The sequence below is a fragment of the Euprymna scolopes genome, chromosome 23 (genome assembly GCF_053919585.1).
Source record: "Euprymna scolopes isolate OS-2025 chromosome 23, ASM5391958v1, whole genome shotgun sequence".
Lineage (NCBI taxonomy): Eukaryota > Metazoa > Mollusca > Cephalopoda > Sepiida > Sepiolidae > Euprymna > Euprymna scolopes.
In genome coordinates, this window is record NC_136504.1 from 61,040,268 (window position 1) to 61,067,272 (window position 27,005).

Genomic DNA, 27,005 nt, shown 5'->3' on the forward strand with positions numbered 1-27,005 from the left:
GTATATCCGATGCTGTTGTATCTCCTGGAAGTTTCTCTGGCAGTGAGTACCTCAAACTGGAACCATACAAACCTGATTACTCCGTGAAGGCCACCACAGATCTGCAATATTTGCACATCAGCCGCGATAAATACATTGCTGCACGACGAGCCACACTGCTGGGTCAGAAACGAGAATCCCTTGCCTCTCAGTATGAAGCGGAGGCATTTAAAAGGGAACTGAAGCGAGAATTAAACCGTACTAAAGTGTCAAGCGACTGGAAGCCGTCTTTGGAATGTTTTACTTCGGACAGCCGGCGGGCATCTGAGGGTGCCATACAGAAACCCAATCACTCTACAAGCAATTCAGTTCAGTCAATTAACGAAACTACTGCGTGGCCAATGCAGAAGTCCGTGTCATCAAGCTACATCTCGAACTTGAAAAAGGGCAATGCTCATCACGAAAGCAAGGAGGATGCGAGCAGTTCATCTATTATAGAAAATGCTGAGACGGGCAAGTTGTTAGCCACCAATGACGATGAGGAAACGCCTCACGTTGAGGTGGAAGATAATGACAGCACAGCAGACAGGACTAGTCCCACTACAACAAATAAAGGGGAGAGAACTCCTCTTGTAGTGAATAGCTGAGGTTGGATTTTTTAGGTTGCTGGTGGGTGGGGCTCTTTGGTGATATGTTGACAACCAGGAAGGGTCGGAGACGATGGATGGAGGAAGGGGGGGGGGCAAAGGAAAGGTACCCAAATTCAAGATGAAGCATTTAAATATCTACAAAAGTAAATATAAAATTTTTGGAGAACGGAAAAAGAAAAAAAAAACAAATACCTTAGTAAAGTAGTAATTTTTCTTAAAATGATCCTATTCTCCCCGCTATACTTCTCTTTTTTTTTTTTTTTTTTTTTTTTTTTTTTTTTTTTTTTTGAATGAATGTGATGACTCTACTGATGTGCACGTGTGTGTGTAATGTTAATCAAGTTTGTTATTCTCTACCTTCCCCCATCCTGCCCGCCTTACTTCCTCCACATAAGATAAAAGAAAAAAAAAATGTTTTTTTTTTTTTTAAGAATTGGCTGTGAGGGTTTGAATGATGCTGATAACACAAGAGAGAGAAATAATTGTTGAAAGGAAAAAGGAAAAAAAAAAAAACATTGGAAAAAAAATTTGTTACTTATTTAAAAGATGTTTGATAAGAATTTTTGTAAAGTTGTCTTTTTTAAAATTTTTTTTAATTATTATTCAATGTCAAAAAAAAAAAGCAATTTTTACAGGAAAAAAAAAAAAAAGGAAAACAGAAAATTACAATCATCCGGAAGAAAGAAAACCAATTTCTTTAAAAAAAAAATTACCCTACTCCCCATCGTTCAATATATATATATATATATATATATATATATATATATAATGTGTGTGTACTGATAGCTATGTAGCTGTGAGTGTCGGTTTTTGGGACTGGCTGAAAGTTTTGTTTCTGCACTTGTATAGTGCTCGATGCCTTCTCAGACAGAGCTTTATAGTACTTGAATAAATTGCGTATTTACTAATAGGCCATTGCTAATGTTTTCGTGCTCCTAACAGTCATTAGAGGTATCTCGAATACTAGATTGTTTGCTTTGGCCATTTCCGGTTAAAGTGAGCAAACTAAACAGGATAAAACATGATCACTAGGAACATAAAAAAATGGTAATGGCCTATTAGAAAACAATTTAAGTAATATATAAAGGAATATTACTACTAAACTATTGAAGTGATGAAAATACCTATCCTTATTATTTACAAGTGAAATGTTATTGTTATATCTTTCATGCATTATGGGTCATTAAAATAATATTATTGAGAATTATGTTAACTAAAAGTGAAAAACTTAACCCATTTCTGCATGTCTTTTCCGATTTTCCTGATTTACTTCAGACATGGCTTTTGTGTTACTGTATCCTTTAGGATTACTTAAACTACAAACTTGTTCTGAATATTGACTAAAATTAATCTTAGATGTTCAAATTAATTTTTGATAGCTGGTATACATTTTATAACAGTTGTAATTACCGCATTGAAATTTAATTTAAAATTGTCTTTCTATTCCTTTACTATTATATATAAAATATAATCATATTTTCATTAAAATTCGTTCGCTGCTAAAATACATATCTACTTTTAGAGTGTAAATAGAGGAGAAAGAAGTAAAAACAATGATTATATCTTTAAAAATCGAAGTTATCTCCCTTGAAGCCTTAGTAAGATAGAATGATCTCCCTTGACCAATACTACGATTTGCGAAAATTGAAGGAATGTAAACGCAAATCATAAGTTTTAAAGAACTTAAAAAAAAATACTTTTTATTTTTTGTACAGTATCTGGTTGTCCCACCGGTGGTAAGTGGCCGAAATCAACCGTGTTAAATTTTTGAGTAAGGGAAGTATAAAAAATGATTACATGACTTGTAGTTTATATCATAATTGCGTACGCAAAAGCAACACTAAAGATAAAGGTATTTAGGATTATTCAGATTACTATACTGTCTTGGTGTTTATTTTTCACAACGTTTCAGCCGATGCCACCTCCAACCTTTTTCTGGTACTTCATTTCAACTTTGTGGATTCTTTGTCAAACATGGGAACATACAGAATTTTAAACTGGACTATTTATTTAATCTTTGAGGATAGTGTTTTGGTTCACATGGACCCGTAGCACTATGGATAACAGCATTGATTAACAGTCAGTTCTAAGTGATATTATTCCGGGGATTGAAGGTTCAATCCTTACTACAGGCGATAATAATTAAGAATAACATAATTACTTAACACTTTTACTCGGGTATGGTTGACAGAATGTGAACAATCTACTCCAATGAATTAAATAGTTGTTTTTTATTTTTGTTTTTTTTTGTTTTTTTTTTACTTGAAAGTCACCACTTATCAAGGCCCGAAGGTCACTCGAGGATAAGGGTTAATGAATGTATAGTGGTAGTGGAGTAATCGTTAATGGTGTAAATTGGGTAGAATTTGATTATTTATGGGGACGGCTCAAGAAAGGCTTGTTTAGATTGGATTTAAGTTCAGTTTAAAAATCCATATAAATTCTCGAGTTTGAAAAGATGCATCTGAAGAAGGATAGAGATTACATTGGTGGCAATTTTTGTGAAAATAAGAATAGCAGTCCGAATTAATACAAAAGATCAATCTTCATCTAAATCAAAACTTTGCAAATTGTGTTTACTTGCATTTTATTTGTTTTTTTTTGTTGTTGTTTTTTTTTTTCATTGCATTCGGACATTTCTTTTTTTATTGTCTGTTTACTGACATTGACAGACAACTTTATCAAGAAATAATTAAAATGGAGTTTGTATTATGGCTACAAAAATGTTACAGTGAAATATCTTGCTGATTAAGCTCATGCCTGATGCACTGAGTGCCATGCATAGATGGGTTAAATAAAAAAATTAAATTTAAATTTGTTTTTAAAAACAACAAAAATATTAATAGATAATGACTCTGAAGATTCTGTGAAAATGACTTGTAAACTGCATGAAAGAAGCGTCTGAGTATTGAAAAAAAAGTTAATACTCCCTCTCCACCCTTTAAAAAAAAAGAAAAGAAAAAACGATTGACCTCATATTTTGATCTCTCAACCTCTCTTAACTTATGATCCCCTCCTTCAAACATTTTCTTTTATTAAGAAAACAAACTTCAAGGATTCAAGAGGGGAACAACCTATATCAATTTATCATTTATTCTCTCATTAAAAATAATAAAATGTGATAGTCACTCTTATATATACATATAAATATGGGATGATAAAAAAAAAAAACATTAAGTTGGAATACTGTGTTTTGATGCATTGTTTTATATAAACTTTATCAGAGAAAATGATTCATAATCAAAAGAGAATGTAGTGAGTGGCATCAAGCATCAGTTTGTAAATGAATAAACACTATTATTATTATTATTATTATTATTATTATTAGTATTATTAATAATAATAATAATGAGAACAACAATAAAATGTTTTATAATTTTTCCAAATAAATAAAAACATGTAAATATTAACAGGTGCGGGGGCTGACTCAGTGGGGATAGGTAGTGTGTGCCATGGTAAGAGTACATACTATAATAGACAGTAGGAAAATTAGAAGTTATCACGGTATGAGAAGAAGAGGGAACTATAATAACAATCACTCTACGACAATGTGTGGAAATTAAGCACTTCTCACTAAATACAATACTACTACACACTAAACAGACATATGTACATACATGTATCCACTATTCAGAACAGGACTTCCATTCAACCTAAGTCAACCAGCCTCATTCATACTTTCTAACAATTTTTATGCTTTATAAGTGACATTTTTATAGGGAAAGCAGGTATTTTGTAATACCCTAGTCATGTATTTATTGCAATATTGCAAAATGAAAGCATTCTCAATATACTTGCATTTAATAAATTTTTTTTCTTTTCTATTAAAATAGATTTTTTAAATTAAAAGAATAAAAAAAATAACAGATGCTATAATATTATCAGAAAGGCTGAATGAGGTTTTTTTTTTTTTTTTTGATAGTTTGGTGTTCAGAATTAGATGGCCAAGGATTTTTGCCCTCCTGATTAACATCTGCTAGATTTGATCATTCTCTTTTTATATTTATGTATCGCTTGTTTTAAATTAAATGCATCATTTATTTCTGCTGAAATTTGTATAGAACAAGATGCATTAAAACAGACTCTTGCTTTGTATATTTTATTTCATTTTGTTGGATATTTTTATCCTGTTAATATATATATATATATATATATATATATATATATATATATACACACGAACATGAAAATTATAACAGATACTAACAAAATGAGTGTTTTCTTAATTATATCAAAACTTTAGTTGCTCGGCACAGTATCTCTGATGTTTTTTGTTCAGAAAATATTTAGGATTGAATTTTGCACTTGAACTATTTTAGACCATACATAGTTGAAAAAAAAAACAAAACATATATACATATGTTGTATACATAGAAAAAAGGAGGTAAGTCATGAACAAACTATGTAGAACCAAAAATAATTTAACAGTCATGTTTCTATAGATTTGAAATTTCATTTTTAGTTATAAAACTTTGTCAATAATAAGATTTATTGAAGAAAATTGGATGACACACAAAACGTTTGAGGCGAACCCAAGAGTGGGGTACTGTAAACAAGTGTGTTAGAAGGTGAGGTTCGTAGTCGATAAACTTATGAGTAAAGGTGAAAGGGTATGTGAGGTCGGGCGATACATATAAATTAGTGCATGAAAAAATGAACTAAAGAGGAATGTTATGGTGGGATAGTGTATGGGATGCTAAAAGTGTACTCTAGAGTAAATAGTGGGAAAGTAAGAAATGGTGGACAATAAGAGGAAAGAGAAAGATACTTGTAACATGCTTCTTTACTTTACTCATCTTGTCACAACTACTTCCAACTTTTTGTATATCTTATCCAACTCTGTTCAATGAATGCTGTTTTTGACAAAAGTTTTATAACTAAAATTAAACATCAAATCCATAGAAACATGATTATTACTGGTTCTAAATAATCTGTTCTTAGCTTATTTCCTTTTTCTTATTTATACCTACACATTTTGTTCAATATTTATGCCTTTAAAGAAACTTATATATAAAGAGAAATTGTTCAATCCTTCTACCTGTTAAAATTAATTTCTCTTTACAATTTCGACTTTTTATAAAAAAAAAAAAAAATATTGAATTTTTCATTTCCTTTTTTTTTTTTTTTCTTCCTTTGTTTTTATTTTATAAGTTTCTTTTAATTCATTTTTAATTTCTGTAATTTCAATATTTTTTTGTTCATTGCTTTTATTTCATGACGGTTTCAGTTTTTGACTTTTTTTCATTTTGCGGTCATTTTAATTTTCTTTCTTTTTATTTTAAATGTTAAAATCAATTTCTTTAATTGTTATCCTGTGTAATTACATGCCGAGACTTATTGAAGAGAAGTGCCGTACTGTTGTCGATGATAACAGATTTCTATTTGTAGAAAAAATTAAAAAAAAATTTTATAGAATTTTTTTTTTTTTTTTAAGTAAAGCAAATATTTTGTAATACTCTGGTCATGTATTTCTTATGATACTCCAAGATCAAGGTATCTTTAATACTTTGTATTGTTACAAATTGTTTTTATAATTTGATTAAAATAGTTTTTTAAAATTATAAGAAAGATAAACTGGTATAATAGACAATGTTTATAAACAGGAATAAGTAAAATAAGAACAATTTATATAAGAAAAAATTGACTATTTTGATTATTCAAACTACTGTTTTCATCTTGAGTGTCATTTTTACAATGTTTTGCTCGATGTAACCACCAACCTTCTTCAGGTATATCTTGTCGAACTCTGGAATGTTTCTGTCAAACTGGAATTTGGGCAGAATTTCGAATAGAACCCTTTATTAACTTCATGGAGGTAGCATGCTCTTGTTCCATCAGCCATGACTGGATGGAGGTCCTAAATAATTTGCAGTTACCTTTATCCAGTCATGGCTGATGGAACAAGGGCATGCTACCCCCATGAAGTAAATAAAGGGTTCTGTTAGAAATTCTGCCCAAATTCCAGAGTTTGACAGAAACATTCCGGAATTCAACATGATATACCTGGAGGTTACAATTACCAAAACGTTGTGAAAATTACACTCAAGATGAGAACAGTAGTCTGATGAATCCAAATAACCAATCCTCATCTCAAAAATTCACTGATTTCATTACAATATTTTTCATTTATGTAACTTTATTCAATAAACGATTTTCTTGACATAATTAAACAGACATAAAGTTGGAAGTAGTGATATGTATATCTGCTTGACTGTTCAATAAATGTTAATTGTTTTTTTTTTCTTTTACATTTTTTTTTTCACTTATCGTCCTATGTATTCTGTTGTGTATTTATCTGTTACTCAGTCATTATCCACATGATGCTTATGGTTTCAAAGACTAAGTCCAATAAAAAAAAAAAATGCACACTTTATAGCATATAAAGAAATTAACAGGAGTTCATGCTGATCTCATCTCATTTCATTTACAAAACTTTTTCAAGGAAAGATTCTAGTATGGACCCCCCCCCTCTCTCTCTACACCCCCCCCCCACTCAACCCAAAATACAGGCACCAATGAATCATTCATAAACACCCACCTACTATTCAGTCTACCACCAACCCTACTCCCTCCTACACTAACATTATCTCTTACTTTACCCATCCTCCATTACAACCACATCATTACTTCGACACATTAGTTCTCATTAGGTCATCATAGTTATGCGGTGTTGAACCTGGTAAGTACCAGATTCGGTGATCATTCGGAAATTGGTGTTGTATGCAAGGGACAGCAATATTTCTTTGCTTAAACAACTGAAAAAAAAATGTCAAAAATCATCTCTCACTGGAAACTGCTTGTGAATCTAATATTCCCAAGAAACTTCGTCCAAGAAAGGATCACTACTCCCAACTTTATGTATATTTGCTTGACACTGTTCAATAAAAGCATTTTATTGATAAAGCTTTGAAAATGAGATGAAATATGAAAATTCTTTTTGTCCTATGTAGATTTTTCTTCCCTTATGTCAACTTATGTATAATTCTGTTAGATATTTATCTTTTAAACAAACTAATCATAAGTTGATATTTACCTATGCAGGTAGAGTATTATGAAGACTGTTTAAATATGAGGAACTCAGCACACTTTGATGGTCAGAGGATTGAATTTTTTTTTAATTTAAAATGAAAATTGTGGCATGGCATCATCTTAACAGAAAGCCAGAATTATGTTTTTAGCAGGATAACAGTTCTTTTTATATTTTCTAAACTCTTGTCTCGAATTATTTCAACTTCATTTTATTTCATTAATAATTTTTTATTCCTTTTTTCTTCTTAAATTTAAAACAAAATAATTATTCTCCAAATTTTCATTCTTTTATATATATATATAAAAAAGATGTTTTTAGTTTATTTTTATCTTATTTTATTACTGAACAAAAGAAAATCCTTTAATGTTTAATTTCAGAAATATAATAGACAGGAAACTAAACAAAGAAAATTTAAATCTCAACAAATGGAAGTCGCCCATGTATTTTGCATTTTCACTCTTGTCAACCATTTTTGTCTCATAATCTTATTCTCAACCTGCATCACAAATATACTCATTTAGTGTGCCCTCTCAGTATTTTAAGGCCAATTTATATTGTTATGCCACTGTAGTTAAATCCACAGTCACTGATAATATAAATGATTTTAAGCATAAACAATGTACACAAGTATAAACGACAGAATAGAAAAGAAAAAAAATTAAAATGAAAAATAAAAACAAACGAGATTGACCAGTTTCGTTCTGACCAACAAATGTCTTGTGAAAAAGGTGATTTGATCAAAACTGATCCATCTCCCTTGGTTGTTTTTATTTTTCCTATGTTTAATTGCTGTTCCATTCTGTCACCACAATATTTCATTTTCATAAAATATTGTATCGTTTATCCTCATATATAGATCAGGAAAAAAACAAACAAACAAGAAATGTAACTCTGGTTTAATCAAATATGCATCACACAAAAAATACTGCCCAATTGTGTGTGTGTGTGTGTGTGTGTGTGTGTGTGTGTGTGTGTGTGTGTGTATATATATAATTGCAAAGATTAATATAAATATCTTTAAAATTTGAATCTATAAAACGCTCCATATATTAGATAATAAATAATGAAAAATCTGTAACCCATAGATTTTCAAAGATAGTTTCTTTTCATCAAAAGATAAATATAAGTAAAAAAAGAAGCATCTCTATATATATGAGAGAGAGAAAGAGCGAATTTGTTTGTAAGCTGTATTAAAAAAAAAAAAAAAAAAAAAATGAAGCATTAGTTTTAATTTTTTTTTTTTTTTTTTTTTTTTTTTTTTTTTTTTTTTTTTTAAGATTTATTCATCAAACTTGAATTTGTCTTTATAAATTGTTCTGTCAATTTCACTTAATAAACCTGCTTTTGACTTAGACGATAATTTTGAAACAACCATCGGCCTTCTTCACTGTCTCCTTAACTCTAGTGATCCTAGCGTTTTGTGTTGCTGATTTCTTGTTCCACTGCATCCTATACAAAGAAGTTGAGTCGTGGTCGCGTCAGGTGAACTGAGAGGCCAGATAGCAAGGTGAAGTTTGGTTGACAACATTCTCTGACAGCTGGGTGTGGGTCTAACTGTGATATGTATGCCCTACTTGGTCGATGTCGACTTTCATTACTTCACTAAGAATGTAGAATAATCTTTTCACCGACAACTTTCTCCAATCCGATAGTATGCATAGATTTGCTGTAATCATTGTCGATAATCTCCTGAACTTCAGCAACAAACTCTGGTTTCCATACATCATCAGGTCATCGATCATGCATTTTTTTTCTCTAATCGTGCCTCATAGCTGAATTCTGATTGGTCATTTATTTTTTTTTACCTTTTTTACCATTCTCCTGCTGACACTGAAGAAATCTGAAATCTTATTTGTCATTTTGTCACACATTATAAGAAGAACTGTGTGTTCCTTTCACAAATATGGAGCTTCAAGATTGTCCATAATCAATCAATCTGACCCCCCCCCCCCAAAAAAAAAAAACAATGCAAATATAATGATTGGTTTCATAAAGATTTTTTTTAAAGATAGCATAAAATTAGCAAGTGCAAACATCATCTGTATATATGTTGGAAACATTAAACTAGTAGTGTTTAGTAAGTGTTAATTAAAATAAAAAACGGTTACTTGATGAATATAAGGTGAAAAACTACCAGACAATATGCAGTGCTAATTCTGTAATTCAATCTGATGTTGGACATTCTCCATATTTTTATAGTAACTAAAATAACTATTATATAAAGGGAAGTTGTCTGTGTGTCTGTATGTCTAGCTAAAAGTTCAAAACTTCCTAATCGGTGTTGCCCTCGATGAATAATATGTAAAATTTAGAAAAAAAAAATTTATTTGGGGGGAAGGGGTAACTAGACCAGGTTTCATTGGAGATTGGGGGGGGGGATCAGCAATTTCCAATGTTATCAATTATATATAGGAGAGACGTATTTACTTTTTTAAAAATTTTATTTTAAATATTAATCATTAATTAATAATTACTACGTGCATAAAAGTAAATCATCTATATCCATGCATGTTTCAGAGTTTACTCTTCATCAGTATATAGATAACTTTTATGCACATAGTAATTATTAATTAATAATTAATATTTAAAATAAAATTTAAATAAAAGTAAATACGTCCTAAAAATTTGGGCGAAGAAAAATGTAAACAAAGGGCAAATAACTCCTTTCTTATAATAAAAACGTTCAGGGGGCAAAGTAAAAAGAAAAATTAATCGCTAATAAAAAATAAATAAAAATTCAACAATCTTAGATTTGTAAGCGATAAAAATCGTGCATAAAATTGGCAAGGACCCGGTGGTCCCGTGGTAAAACATCAGACTACTTATCGAGCTGTTGTAGGATCGATCCTTGTCAATAAAAGTCTAGCTATACTGATGAAGGAGTTAGCTCTGAAACATGCATGTATATAGATGACTTGCTTTTACGCACGTAATGATTATTAATTAATATTTAATAATTAATATTTAATAATTAATATTTAAATAAAATAAAAAATATGTCCTAAAATGTAGGCGAAGAAATGTAAACAAAAGAGCAAATAACTCCTTTCTTATAATATAAACGCTCAGGGAGCGAAGTAAAAAGAAAGAAATTAATCTCTAATAAAAAAAATAAATAAAAATTCAACAATCTTATATATATAGTCTAAGAAGTTTTTTTTTTTTTACTATAAAAATAAAAATTTGTCTTTGGTTGGAACATTAAGTCAGTAAGTCAATCTCCCATATTGTTGAATAGTTTTACTTACATAAACAAACAATAGTAAACAATTTTTAAAAGGATCATCAGTTGTTTACTATGAAACACTCTTTTTGGGATTTAAAAACAGAGAGAGAGAGAGAGGGATGAGAGTATATCAATATAAATTAATTTTATATGGACAGGAATGATTTCCTAAATGATCAAATTTCATTACAGAAGTGGAGAGAAATATTTACTATGTATATATTTATTTTAAAACATATCATTTTATCATAATTTATAACCAAACCAAGTCATCTGATTTACAAATGTTTAAAAAGAATCTGGATCATAAACAAAAAAATTTAATTTACTATAAAAACAATTTCTTTTCTTCAGAATGAAGATGTTGAATCTATTTTGATTCAACATCTTCATTCTGAAGAAAAGAAATTGTTTTTATAGTAAATTAATTAAAAGCAGGGTGCGAATTTGATGGAACAAATCAGAATGGCTTCGATTACCCAATTTTTGGAATTTTTTCACAACCGTTGTTGAATTTTATTTTTGTTTTTTGAGTAATACATGAATAAACTTTTGAATCTGCTTATTTGTTTTATCCGACAAACTTTTATATTTACATCTTTGCCTGGATGTCCTGAAGAAAATATTTTTTTATATTAAACTACCTAGATTTTTTTAGTTATTATAACAGGTTTTTTTTTAAATCAATTGTAAACCATATAACTTAGTTTGGGTATAAATTATTATAAAATTATGTAATATATATATATATCTGTAGTCATCCACAGGCAGACTGTTTCGCTGTATCATAGCTCTTCAATATAGCTAGACATGCACCCATCCCAAGCCTAGGATCAAATCAACCACCATCAAGGCGATAGTCAATAACTCTATCCATCAGGTCCTATTGAAATGATATCTAATGCTTTATACAAACATTGACCACCACTCCTACAGTGCTCCATTTGTTTATTTATAAAAAAAGCTTTGCGTTATATATATATGACTATTTCATTTAATCACATTAGTTAATATAAGAAGATATAATCTTATGTGTAAATTTTCGGTATTTACTTCAAGTGCTCAATGCATAGATAGAGCTAGGTAGTAAATTATGAAAATATATATGGCAATTTAAGCTACACAGAATATTCCGTGTTCCACCCGAACAAATTCTCACGAGGATGAAACGCGGAATATTCTGTGCAGCTTAAATTGCCATATATATTTTCATAACTTATATGTATGTGTGTGTGTGTGTGTCTAAAGAAGTTTTGAGTAATTTATTGAGATATAGAAAGCAGCTTAAATTCCTATGTATATTAAGTTCAACATATCACAGACTTAGCAGTTGCACAAGCCAGCTTACTGCTGGGAAATTCACAAATACAAACACGGATTCAACTATATAACAATGAAACAAGGGACCGAAACTTAAATTGTGAAATGGTAAACTGGAATCGTCAGCTGTTTACCATATAGCTGTTTTAGAAATATAAAAACATAATAGCTTTTAAATTCATGGCTTCTCAGTGGTAATGATCCAAATATCACTGTGTAATATATATATATATATATGTGTCAAACAAGAAATATATATATTTATTCTTTTTTGACATGGTTTTGAAATGTTTTATTAATTTCCTAAGATTTCTTTTTTTTTTTTTTTGCACTCAATGTATAAATTCTTCATTTTCTTTTAAAAACATTAACTCGTTTTTCCTCCTTCCACAAAACCCATAAAAATGTCATAGTGAATGTGAAATAAAAGCCTTTAATTAATGAATTAGAATGTGCATTTCTTTTGTTTATGGTTGCAAAAAATTTAGACAACACTAACGCCTGGACTTTAGATTGTTCCAAACTTTTGTTACCTTGGTGATACCATCGTCACATATGGAGGAGCTGGTGCTGATGTGATTGCAAGAGTTGGAAGTGAATAGAGTAAGTTCAGGGAACTTCTACCATTACTAAACAGCAGAGCGTTACTGCTGTCAACCAATGAAAGAGTCTATCAAGCATGTGTATGCAGTATGATGATGTATGCAAGTGAACCCTGGTCACAGAAATTTCTATATTCTGATCGATTTGTAGTTGACTGAAACCTGTGATAACAAATTATTTATTTACATGTTTACAGACTCTGTCATGTCTTCTGGAGTTGTCCATCAGTTGATGGTGAAACATGTTTTTTTTTTTTTTTTCTTTGAAGCTTGATTGTATATGTGGCATGCCAAACCTGCAAGTACTCCATGGTACTCCTCTAACTGTATCAGTTATGCCTTCCCATTGTCAAATATATATGATCTGCAGAGTCATGTTGTTCTCTGAACCAGATCATCAGTTTGATATATAAGTGTAACTGGAACTACTAATTTGTGGTCAAGGTTTAGTCTTTTAGATCTGTTGTATTCTGCCTATGCATATTAACGTGGTAATCTGAACGAAGAGCAGACAAAGGATTTCCCTCAGCGCTAAAGCCAACAGAGTATGGGCCATTATTGAGATTATTTTTCCCTTGTTCACTGAGGTATGGTTTTGTTCTTGTACAATTCTAAGATGTTCACTCTCCCAGGCTTTGCTTTCTCTCTTTGAGAAGGGATTAGTTTATTACTAATCACTTTAGACACCCCCTTGAAGAATGCTGCTGCTGTTCAGGCATTTTTTACAGGCTAGTTCTTTCTCCAGGGCGTTGGCTCTTTAGTCTTACATGTTGTATCATCCTGCCATAGGGAGGAGTTATAAATATAAACTTTTCACAATGGACAGACAATCACATACTATGTAGAGGTAATATTTTGCGCAACTTATTTAATGGTTCTTGCATGTCTGCTATCTGGACATGAAAAGTAAAAAAAAAAAAAAATTATTTCAAGTTACCCATAATAAGCTATGACGAAAATAGAAGCTTAGGATGATAGTTCTATTTTCAACTAAAAAAAAGTTTCCAAATTTTTGAAATGAGGATTGATAATTTGTATGAATCAGATTACGGTTCTCGTCTCGGATGTTATTCTCACAACATTTCAGTCATTGTAACCTTCGACCTTCTTTAGGTGCATCTTGTCAAACTTGTACAAAGCTCAAACAGAACCCTTTATTTAATCCATGGGAATAGCTTGCTCACATTTCATCAACCATGACAAAGTAAAAGTCTTAAGTAATTCTTATTTGTATTCTTGATGTCAAACATTCAGTCTCTAGAAGAATGTGACTTAGCACTTTATCCATTGTGTCATGGATCCATGTTCTGAATAAATATTGAACATACTTTTAAAATCATACCAAAGAGAACAATGTTTTTTTTTTTTTTAAATTCAACATGCAGAAATGATCCTTGAGCTAAAAAATTTAAAGAACAGACCCATAAAGTAAAAATGACACAGATATTAGTGCTTCAACTGGTGCTTAGTTGACAGAAAAACTCTTGTTTAAATTGATCCATATTGCTGCACTAGCATATCAACTCATTGACTAACAATCAATCAGAACTCAGAATGGATTTGCTCATTTAGGCACAATAGAACATTCCAGTATGCTTATAAACCAACTTTCTAGGCTTCTATTGGGTTTTCTAATTGATCTCAATCATACAGCTGAGCACTTACTTTTAACTTTAATACATATTGATTGAAAATGATTCATTCTATATGATTAATTAGAAAATAAGTTACTGTTTTGTTCATGGTTAAGTTTAATGCCCTTCCCAGCAGTATTTGTAAATACTAGATTTAATACTTGTTCCAAGATGGTCGATCATACTGAGAAATCACATTATCCAGTTTTTTTTTTTGTTAATGTGAAAGACGTTGCAGCAAATATGAAGATTTGAAACAAAAAAGATATTTTATTGCTTACAATTTATTAAAGTAAAAATAGATACATTTTTAGCACCCCATCCAGCTTCATATATACCATCAGTTCCCCCAGCCCTTGCAGAATGGAGTAAAAATGCAGAACATCCACTCGCTTAAACTTCAAGTCTCGCTCTGTCATTTTCTTTTTCCAATTCTTGATTGGTAGCATGATTCTGACAATTGTTTTTAACACGTTTCTCAAAACAACAAAACAATATACCTCAAATAAAAACAATAAAATGTTTATACTTTCAATTTTCGTCTCAACCTTGAAATTATCACAACAATCAAATGCAATACCTACTCACTTTCTCTTTCTGACCTATATATCATTACTATCTGTGTTATAATTGTTATTGACTATCCTGCCTTTTCAATCACCTTGAGGTAATCTCATTACCATTGGGCCCATTCAATAAGTTTAAGGAGGTTATATTTCAAAATACTACAAAACAATTAAGATGATATTTGAAGGGGTGGGGGAATAATATTTTAAAGTTAACTACTTTTCAGCATGTAAGGGATTTAGGTATTAGTCAAAAGCTGGTAAGGACTAGATGGCAATGTTCATTATATTTTTTTTATAATTTGTAATTAAAATCCAGTCTCATTCTGAGTAAGTTTTTAGATAAAGAAAGAAAATATCAGCTATGCAGAAGTGTGTGTGTGTGTGTAGATTATGCTTAAACAAGAAACTAGGAATGAAAAATTTTCAAGATTTTTTAAATGTTTATTACGTATATTTGTGATTAAAATTCATTTTCACTCTGAGAATGTCTTTAAATAAACAAATAAAATATCAGCTATGCAGAACAATTTGATCTGTTTGTATTTGCGCCATTATAAATTGTATCCATGTAGTTTATGTTTAAACTTGAAATTTAAATTTTTTTTAGTTTAGTTCACTCCATACAAGGCACATTTTCGCCAAGACATAAGGTGCTACTGTTACTAGGAGACAGATTTATAGGGCTATACTAGGTATGTGGGGGAGTGTAACAAGATGTTTATTTACATTACATTTAAATTTCTGTATGTTAATATAGTAGGGGAAGCAAGGAAGCAATTTCAAAGGCAAGAAGTCTGAAAAAAAAAAAGAAATGCTATTAGAATAAAACGTTTTCCAAACACCTGGGCACATTTACACTGAAGAGATAAGATATTGCATCTAGTCTGATTCAGCAGGAATGTTTGCATTGAAAGGATACAAGTGAACTAAGTTCATTGGAGCACATTCCATGGAAGTACTTATAAAACAAGCATATGGATACAATATTACAGTGATGGGACTGGAGCTAGTGCTTAGCAACTAATTGTCGACATTGCTAAAAAATAAAACAAAATAAATGCAAACTTCGTAACTCAAAAATAAATCTAAAATGATGATTTTTTTTTTATTCGATGCCTCTCTTCAGTCTCGGAAGACAAAGGATACCCCTTGTAGGGGCAGCTGTGCATGTAATTAATGAGGCAAGGGTTGCACAAACCCAACCACTACTCTCCTGAATCGGCACTGCTTGAGTTCAGTGGCAAGGAGAAGTCCAGGATGGCGAGAAACAATGCTGAGATAAACGGAGAGCACATACACCACCTGGAGTCCCAAATGGTCACCCATTTAGTACTGACCAGGTTCAACGTTGCTTAACTTTGATGATCCGGTGTGTCAAGGTGATTATGCCGTGTATATAAAATGATGATAAATAACAAAAAGTAGAATCAGTAAATTATTTTAGTTCTCATATAAGTAACGTTTCATTTTACCCATTCAAAAGCAAGGAGTGCCAAAACTCTTCTCAAACAAAAAGCTTAAGACCTATTGACTGATGAAAACAATAATCTGGTAGGGAGAGTAATAAAACCAATGAATCTGATTAGTTAAAGTAAACACTAATTATATATAAAACAATAACGAATCGAACATCCACACTGTTTGTCCAATGCTTTCATTTAGAAATGAAGTATGAACGTTTTTTGTTCAGCTTCAATATACGAGTTATAAATAATTAAAATCCATTAAGGAAAACTCGCCTCCAGTAATCTATACAAATTTTATATAAAAAAATAAGCTTCATAACTTATCTTTTAATAAGGTAAAGCTCTTATGCAATTGTTAATGGAGTTGAAACTGCATTTAAATCAAGTTTCAGAAAGCAAGATTCATCTTAGTCATGCTTGCATGCACTTTGGAACATTTATTCACAGTTGATAGATGGTCGAGAAATGCTTAATTCTTTTTTCCAGCGTATATGCTCCTGATCTAAATTAAAATAAAACCATTTACAGGCAACATTTGGTCAATTCAACTATATGTAGATGAAACAGTTAGTTGTAATATGTATTTCCAGGGCACGTCCAATTTTAAACGAAATTAAAAAACACTCCAAGAAAATTATTAGGTTTGATCTACATTCAATGTTTTGCTCACTGTATTCATGAATGTTAAATCCATTAACAATTCTGTATGTTTCAACATTAATGCACGCATCCTCTTTTACTGCTAACAAGCATTCCCTCTTCTGTATCCCTAGTGGCAGCAATACTATCCTAACACTAATATATGGCCTCCATGGGGATTCAATCCTTGGGATACTAATTAATATATATATATATATAATGGAATCAAAGGAGATGCAGTGTTTACCTGATATAAACCAATGGTAAACTTTGAAAGTGTTTTCATGCAAGCTGCAAATTTATTCCGGGTTTGTTTTTATTTTTCTACATCTACTTTTTTTCACTCGTTGTTTTAAAGGACATTTTTGCAATTTATGACTATGATAAATTGCAGTTTCATTTAATGCCGCAACCAACAAATTCCAGCATTGCTACAAATATAATTTGCTTATTTCTTTTTGTCTTCTGATGAGAAAAATAGCATTCTTTGAAACTCCACAGAAGAAGGATTTTGAAATTTGTTTTTTGGAGTATTCAATCGAACAATAAATTTAATTGTAAATTTCAACTTACAGTTTTAATTTCTTTTTTCTTATATATATAGGTCCTGGATATGACCTTAAATTATATCCGATGGTGAGGCCCCAGCTTGTGGGCTTTGGGGAGTGTGGAACCACCCTTTAATTGCCATTGCTCCCAGATCCACTCTGACCCGAAGTGGTAGTACCTGTTAGAGTGCCAACTATGAGTTAAATAGAAATTGACTTGAAAAAAAAAATATATATATATATATATATATATATATATATATATATATATATATATATTCTATTAAAAATTTTTTCTTCAAAATCACTGGATTTGGCATTAAATAATCTGAAAAGGGTTAAAACAAAAACAACCAACCAACTTATATATGGTTAGTGAAAAAAGAAACAAAACTACAAAGATCTTGGTCATAAGTCATACAAGAGCTAATACTATTTCATTTAAAAAAAAAACATACATTATTGTCTCCACTGGAGATACCCATGTTTTAACATATATATATATATACATATATATATATATATATATTGAAAACAACAATCTGCAGAAAAAAAATTGCAATGGATAACTCCTCATCTTTCAAATATTTTTTTGATTTTGTCTGAAGTGGCTTATCAAGTTGCTTTGATCAATGTTGGACACACCTTAGAGCATCATAATAGTATGTGCCTAGTTATTTTCCTTCCCATAATAGCAAATTTAGATAAAAGCTCAGCTTTTAACGAAGGGGAAATCAAATTTCTATAAAATAAGCACTTTGGATTCAGACAAAAATTAAAATTGCTCTAGTCTATAAGGATTTCTAAGGAATTTTAATCCTAGACCTAACAACTCTCTTAGTTTATCCGTTTTTTTTTGTTTTTTGCTTTTCAACCATCAAGTTTCAACTTTAATCTTAACCAAATTAAATTTTTTTAATAAAAAAAAATAAATTTTTTAAATTAAAAATGAAACAAGCTTATGCATTAGTCTATGTTTCAATTAAAAAAAAAATCTTATTACTGAGAATCTCCGGCAATTTGGAGCAATTAATGATTAAAATTAACCAGATGGGAGGAGGACATTGGGCTAAAGTTGGCATTATATATTTATTTATTTATTTATTGTTAGTACATTGCAATGATATAATAATGTTAAGACATTTCCTGTATGTATCTTCCACAACTATTAAAAATGAGATCATCCAATCATCAAAAATGATACAATTAAAAATTAACTCAGGTACACAGATTTTAAAAATGAATTGTTCTAAAATCAAATTATGTCACCCCTTTTTATTGAGCACCGTCAAGTTTTAAAAATCCACTCTTTGTATTTTTGTCTTTATTTTAATATAATTTTAATAAACATTTTTTGTTACAATTTAAAGTAAACTGAATCAAGAAAATGACATTTCTTTTATTCATCTAGTAACTGCTTTTACAATTAGAAGAAAGAGACTATTTAAAAACATTTACTTTGTCACAATAAATAAATTCAAACGTTACATTTGTTTCGTTTATTTAAAAATGTTGAGCTGATAAATTATTTGTACGGAAGAAGAGACAAATTTTTTCTTTAATATTATTAAACAGTATTTTTAAGAGTAAATTATGCAACGTGATAAAGATGGCAATCGTAGAATTTACATAGAATCTTGTTAATGTTATTAATTACTCTAAACGTTGTCTAAAAAGTTTTATTTTATAACCAGTTTTATTGAGGAAGTCCTTATTTGGTGATTCTCTTCTTCTTCCCTCCCTCCCCCTCTTTCTCTCATGCAGGCACTTTCACGCATTAAAAGCCACTACTTTGAACTAGGAACATCTTATTAAAACAAATGATATCTTGAAAATATCTTAGATACTTTAAATTTTAATAGATATGAATTATCTCCCTCTTTGCTGCTATCTCCTGTCTACCCCTCTCTTTCTCCCATATATGTTATGAAAATATATGGCATTAAACTAACTTACTACCCGGCTTTTCTCACGTATTGAAAATTGATACATAAAATATTGTCCCCTCATAACATTTTATGTGGACACACTAATATATATATATAGATAGATATACACACACACATACATAAAAAAGAGGAAGTAAATGTCAGCTAAACCTTTTGTTTGTGAGAATCTCTGCCATTGGATAATGAATTTGATTGGTTAGCTAGCTAGACTAAATACTACATGTATATCTAAAACACCCAGTAACACAAATTCTTTGCATTTTTGCCTGACAATTTCCTATGAGGATGAAACCCTAAAGCCACTGTGTAGCTTAATTGAAATATACATATACATATATATATATATATATATATATATATATATATATATATATATATATATATATGTCTGTTTATTATACAAACATATCTGCTCTTTTCTCCATTGAGCACTCTTTAATAATAACGCAGGTTTCATTGGATTTACATCTAGGAAACCAATCTCTAACAGCAATTATATATGCACACACACAATGTATGTTGCTGCTTTATTTTGTTGTTGTTAGCACTCTGATTGATTAATAGCATTAAATAATCAGTTAATTTAGCATATGGACCTGGGAATGAATAAAGAAAACTTCAATGAAAAAACAATGACTTCTATAGGATTCAAACTTGTGCCTCAGACAAGAGGGACCACCTTTCGCAAGTGTCACCTTCATCACTTGGCTAACAAACTCAACAGTCAGTTACGACTGAATTTATACATTACTCATTATTATTGAAATGTTTTAAAACATTTTACTCAAATTCATGATTTATAAAAACTTATGTGTGTATGTGTATATACATTTATTTATATTTTAGTAAACAAATTACATTATGTCATGATGATAACAGAGCTATCGTTTCAGTCAAAAATAAATATCTGACTTCCAATGCAACCGCAAGTATAGGTCGCCCGATGAGGTCATATTTTGACCAAAACGCTAGCTCTATTCATCATGATAAAATGTAATTTGTTTAATAAAATATATATAAATATATATATCTTGCTCTTTTTATTGAGCACTGTCTATAACATTATATTCATTGGTTTTTACTCTTGGATACCTGTAACTTTGAACTATATATATATATATATATATATATATATATATATTCTTATGCATAGTATATATAATATATGAATTTAACAATATTCTTACATATAAATAATATACATGTTTGATATATATATATATATATATATATAATGTGCGTGTGAATTTAAAGATATTCTTGCATATTTATATATATATATATATATATATATACATACATACATACATACACACACACATTTTTTTAATTACATTTTTTTTCTTCTTACATTTGTATATAACAGAAACTTTATTTGGATTGATTGTTTTAGAAAATAAAAGTAAGAAAAATTTTCAAAATAGTTAAAATAAGGGTTGCATTTTTTTCAAGAAATTTAATGGTACCAGTAATTATTTAAAAAAAAAAAAAGCTAAAAAAAAACAAACTAAAGAGTCCCTGTCAGTCTTCTACAACGAAATATATCTAAAGGAATGTTGTCTAAAATTTACCTTGATATAATTAATTCTACACAAAATAACATTGATTCAACAGAATCATTTTTTTTTTTCATATCTGTAATTTCTCGAACTTATTTTGTTTGATTTAAAGGATTTTTTTTACTAATAAAGTCACTATTCGTAAAAGCGAAAAGTAACTCGAGGATAAGTATTAATGAGATGGATGAAGTGTCAGTTTAATAAAAAAATATGAGAAGTTTGAAACTGAGCAATAAAATTTATTTATGAGGACTGTTTTTGACAAGTTTTTTTTTTTTTTTTTTTTTTTTTTTTTTTTACATTTGATTTGAACATGATTATGTTGTCCACATGGAAGTACTCTCATTTGGGAAGAAACTCTGTTCATGGAAATTCCATTTAATGTTAGGCACATGAAGGAAAAAATTAAAGTTCTTTGCAGTTGTGTTCTTGCTGTGAATGTCTTATAAGAAGAAACCAGAGATTGGAGCTCAGTCGAGCATTTTCCATGGAAATTTTGTTCAACTTGTGCTCTTCTTCATTCTCTGCCAAATGTAATAAATATTTTTTTTACAGCTTATTTAATATCAGTCCAATATTATAACGACAATTACAAATATGTCATTGAACAATAATTATGAAGTTCACAAATTTGATAATGATTTTTTCCTAGAATTAAAAAAATCAAAAACTATATATAAAAAAAAAATGGAATCGATTTTTATCTTTTTTTTTTTCCATTTAGCATTTTATAAATTCCACAATTTTATTTATATTTAAATTAAAATTTCTTTTTAATTACTCACCTTCAAAAAAAAAAGTCTTTCTCACTTAGAGAGAAAATAGAAAACATTTTTATCTCCTTCAATATCTGGCTGTTCATTATTTTTATTATATAATTTTTCTTATTTTATCTTTATTTTCATGCTTAGATTATAAAACTACAATATTTCTTCATTTCTGGGGAAACAAACTTTTATTAAATCTTTTTTTCTGAGATTTTATTTTCGTATGTAGTCTGCAATTAATTTCAGCTTTTCTCTTTTTAAATTTTTTAAAACACTTTTTGTTTAGTAAATTTCCTTCTCTCTCATGTTCTGTTGTTATTATTATTATTATTTTTATTATTATTATTTTATTTTATCAGTTTAGTATTCTTATCATTTTTAAAAATATATATTTGTTTTCTATTTTATCTGTTTCCCATTTTTAAAAAAATTGTTTATAAATTAAAACAAAAATCTGTTTTCCTTTTTTTTTTTGTAAATATGCTTTTCTCCCTTTTTTTTATTGTTTTCCTTTTTCCTAATATTTTTAATTACTTTCCTTTGAAATAAAAAAAAAAAGGAATAAAAATACAAACCTTGATTCTGAAGTAGCAACAATTTCATCCTCAGCTATGGAAAGAATGTCTCTATTTCCTCTCTTGTGCATGTCTTTTTTATTACTGTTTTCTGTTAGATCTATTTGCAAATTACAGCAAAAGTTGACTACATTTCTTATAAATTATTATCTCATCAGCCATTCAGTGAAAAAACAAGGCATTCAATTCAGCACATTTTACAATAGAAATGCTATTTCAAACTTAAGCATGACAGAATGACGAAAGTGCTATTTAATATTTAAGCATAAGTCAATGAAAATGTGATTTCCAACTTAAGCCTGACAAACCAAAGGATGGACAGAGCCTTTTATAAAGACATGTTGATGCATCTAAAAATGCTTTCTCATACCGAGTGATCAAAATAACTGTGACTCCTGAAAACATTAATAAAATTCACAATCCTTTCTCTCCTGATTTTGGTTCTGATGGATCGTGATGGAAGACTGTTAGACGTTCATGATTAAAACTTGCTGGATAAATTAGACACACCAAATAGAATGTTGTTGTCTTTATTTTTTATGCATGTATGCAGATCTCATATCATACAATCGGTCAATAGTAAAAATTAAAAACAAACAATAATCTGTAAGTTACATAGAAATGAGAAATATGCAGGAAAAGTCTTAAATGTTGCGGGATGACATCATAATAGAAATAAGATTGCCTCTGATGATAACTAGGTTATGATGATGATAACTAGGTTATGATGATGATAACTAGGGATATATGCTGGAACATCCAAGTTGTTTCCTTAGCACCAAAATCAACAGTAGACTATTTCTGAAATGACCTCTTCACTGTTGATTGTGGTATGATGCTGGTCCTGTGCTGTTCTAGAAGACTTACCTTCACAGGCTTTGCCTTCTTTCTTTGAGAAGGGAGTTTATTGCTTATCACCTGAAGCGCCTTTACCAAGGAATGTCAGCGTGGTTGTCCAGGTATTTTTTTTGAAGCTCAGAATGCTCCTCCTGGGGTCCACTGACTCTGCAATCCCACTTTGTGTCACATTTCTCATCGTGGAAGATAGATAAATACTCCTATAAGTCGTTGTCAGGGCTTGCGTTTACAAGTGGTTATCAGCCATCCACTGTCTTATGCAATGCATGAAGCTGGAAAATGAAAGTTGGTAAATTATATTTGTCATTTATTTTTGTGGTTTCGGCAAGCTGAGCTGTGCTGCTGGGATTGATTTAATGATTTAATTACAGGAAGGATTGTGAATTTTATTAGGGAGTTCCATCGTTGTCATTTTTGGGGGATTATCCTGCACTAGTTCATATTTTAGTATGATTGACTAATGAACGGAGCCCCTTATAGTAATATTTGGATGCATCTAAGAAAAAAGGCATCGTCTCTGAAGCCATCTTGTGTTCATTATTTATAAACATAACAAAAATCAAAACGTTTCTATTAATCCCCAAAGATGTTAGACCACCAATCTTTCTAGACAATTCTTGTATATTTAACTATCTTCTTTGTACTAAATGGAGCTTTTGCCTTTGCAGAAATGCATAGAACAAGATTTTTTAATGTTACTCTGGGCACAAAAAAAGCGTAAAATTTGACATGTACATAAAAAAAAATATGGTTAAATGAAATCTCTGTACGGATTTTGTATTACTTTCTACATTTGGTAAATGCTACTATTGACAACCTAAATTGTTTTAAAGGAAAATATATTTAAAAAAAGTAGTGAAAATCTATTTTGGTTTATCTATGAATTTGTGATCTATTTACGTTAAAAAGAAGTTTAATATTTGAAATAAGATGTAAGCATGTTTATGCTTTTTCAGGAAGTTAAGTCCAGGCTAGACCGGAAAGGACTGCTGAATACTATTTTAATTCAAGCCATTAAATTAAACATCGGTTCTTTGATATGACATAGGCACATTTTTGGTCTGGTTTTAGAATCTTGCTTCCTGGAAAAGCAATATAGCTGTCTCTGAATACTTTACACACGACTAATATTCATGGCAAATAAATGTGTGTATATTTTCTATAAACTTGGTTACAACTGAATAAATAATGCAAAATAAATTGTCTTTGACTAATTTTTCAGTGGGATGTTCTTTAAAATAATTTATGTTGACAATAGTAAAGTTTATCCTACATTTTTTTGACCAAATCATAACATGAAACACTGCATCTAATCACACAAAACATGTACAGTGGAATATTAGGTTTCTTTTTTTTTTTTTTTTTTTTTTTTATAATTTAGTCCCCCTTTTTCTCCCAGATATCAGATTATGGCCAGTTGCACCCGACTTTTCAAAGAATAAAGGAAATTGTTCAGTGAAAATTATTATTCTGTTTATATTTCTTTTTTTCTTCTTGGGTTTTTATCTTTTTTTTTCTTTTTTTTAAAGTTGAACAAAAAATAATTTTTTTTTCATTCATTACCATTGAAGAAATACTTCTTGCTTTTAAGAAATAAATTGTTAACAATACTGCATTTATGGCTTTGAATTGAATTCTTTATTTCTGTCTTCTTTGAATGTTTTATGTAACCTTTTTATTATCATCTGGTCATGGTAATGTCACTTTCATTCCATCTCATTCAAACTTCTATCATATCAGGTAGGGCTTTATAGATGCATTGTGTGTCTTCTGAAGTCTTGAAGTAAGTTCTCCTCACTCTGCTACATCCCTGTTTGATATCCGCAAAAGAACATCCATGACAATATCATCCTTAACCACATCTCACTCCACAGCAGTGACAAGCAAATCTGGTTCTTCTCTTTTTGATCAGGGCTGAGATTTGAAGATGGTGTCTATAGAGTTGATCGCTTGTGAAGGGCTGTCTCCAAGAGATGTTAAGAGCCTTCTAGTATACACCCTGACAGTTTTCTTCCCTAAATTTTTTGTAAAAGTCACCAAAGTTAAGCAATATTGAACCTGGTCAGTACCAGGTGGGTGATCATTTGGAAATATTAGACACTGCATGTAGGAAGAAGTTGACACCTCCCTGACAAAACTGCAAATATCTAACATTGTCATTCCCTATGCTGGGGATAGATATACAAACTATTGGAATCTGCTTGTGAATTTTATATTCTCATGAAATTTCCTCTGATAAAGGAAGCTGGTTGAACCCTCCTAAGTTAAGTATTACTTCAGCGTGTTAGATCGGGCCCCTTGTGGATAAGCATTTGTCTTTAGTTTCATTATTTTATGCCATTGTGGGTCAAATCTAACACTTGTTTTTTTTTGTTTTGTTTTGTAAGGTTATTTTTTTTTAGTTGATATCGATTCATTATGTATCTGAAGTTTTTTTTAAATAAAAAAAATGGATGAAAAATATATAATAGATGTTCTTGACTTCTAAACTTATCTATAAAATTCATGAAAAGTTGAGAAACATGGCATAAACGGTTACGTTAGCTACTGCATTACATAATGCTAACTATAACTACTTAATACTACCGCTAAAGTCTTTTTACTTTCATTTTTGGTTCAAATGTTTACTAGGCTGCTTTTTATGTGTTTATTTTTTTTCTATATTTTCATTTTTCATTTAAAAAGAGGATTTTGAAAGTTAAATTTGATTATTATTGTATACTTATTTAAAAATTGAGCCAAATTGTTATAAAATCATAACAAATTTTGTTAAAGTAATGTTGTTTTGATGTCTATTTATAAAATTATAGGATGTAAATAACTTCCAAAACTTTCCATCTTTTAATAATGGAAAGAATTTGTTAAAATGATTTTCTACTCAACAGTCCAAATACTTTTAAATTCCTTTAATATTTGGAAGAGTTAAAGAGTAATTTAATTTTTTTTATCTGTTTGTTTTCAATTAAAAAAATGACTAAAATAGTTAAATGTTTTACAAAGTAGTTGAAATGCATCATAAATTTAATTTCATAATAAATTTTAAACATTTCGTTTTACTTTACACAATTGCATTGTTGATATTAATAAATATTGAATTAATAGTAAATAATTTAAGCCTTATGCTTAATGAGTCTTAAAAATAAATTGAAATTGAAGATGACTTTTGTATCTGATGATTATGGATCCAATTCAGTGCAAATCTGAAATATTTGAATTTTCAGACGGGACGTTGAGCCTATATTATGACCTAAACCCCCTTAAAAATACTCCAAAGAAACTGCAAATTGGGGAATGCTATTATTAAATTTTACAAAAATTAGAAATATCTGAATGATCACAAGAGTTTCCATCCTTTTCTTACTCTTTGCATAAAACCTAATTAAACTAAATATAGCACACATTACTTATCGTTATACCTAGCAGCTGTGTTCCAAAATTTATAATGATCGTATGAGTTTAAGAATGAATCCTATACATACAAATATATAAACATGTACAGATACCAAACTTTATATTGTTATTATATATTACGAGCAGTTTAGCCTAGCTTTGCTCAGGCCCTATGTACTGTTCATAACTTTATGTGCATATATATATATTAAAAAGTTTGACTAATGCCCAGGTAACCTACATC

At 29.8% G+C, this 27,005-nt stretch overlaps 1 protein-coding gene across 2 annotated transcripts in view; it reads left to right on the plus strand.

The window, feature by feature from the left end:
* The window catches only part of LOC145245943 (metal transporter CNNM4-like), a 299,957-nt gene extending 274,971 nt beyond the window's left edge, over positions 1 to 24,986 (plus strand). For both annotated transcript variants that reach the window (XM_080107704.1, XM_080107705.1), the window contains one exon: positions 1 to 24,986. In XM_080107704.1, the coding sequence (XP_079963830.1) occupies positions 1 to 626 (626 nt within the window). In that variant the 3' untranslated portion in view covers positions 627 to 24,986.
* The last annotated feature ends 2,019 nt before the right edge of the window (positions 24,987 to 27,005 follow it).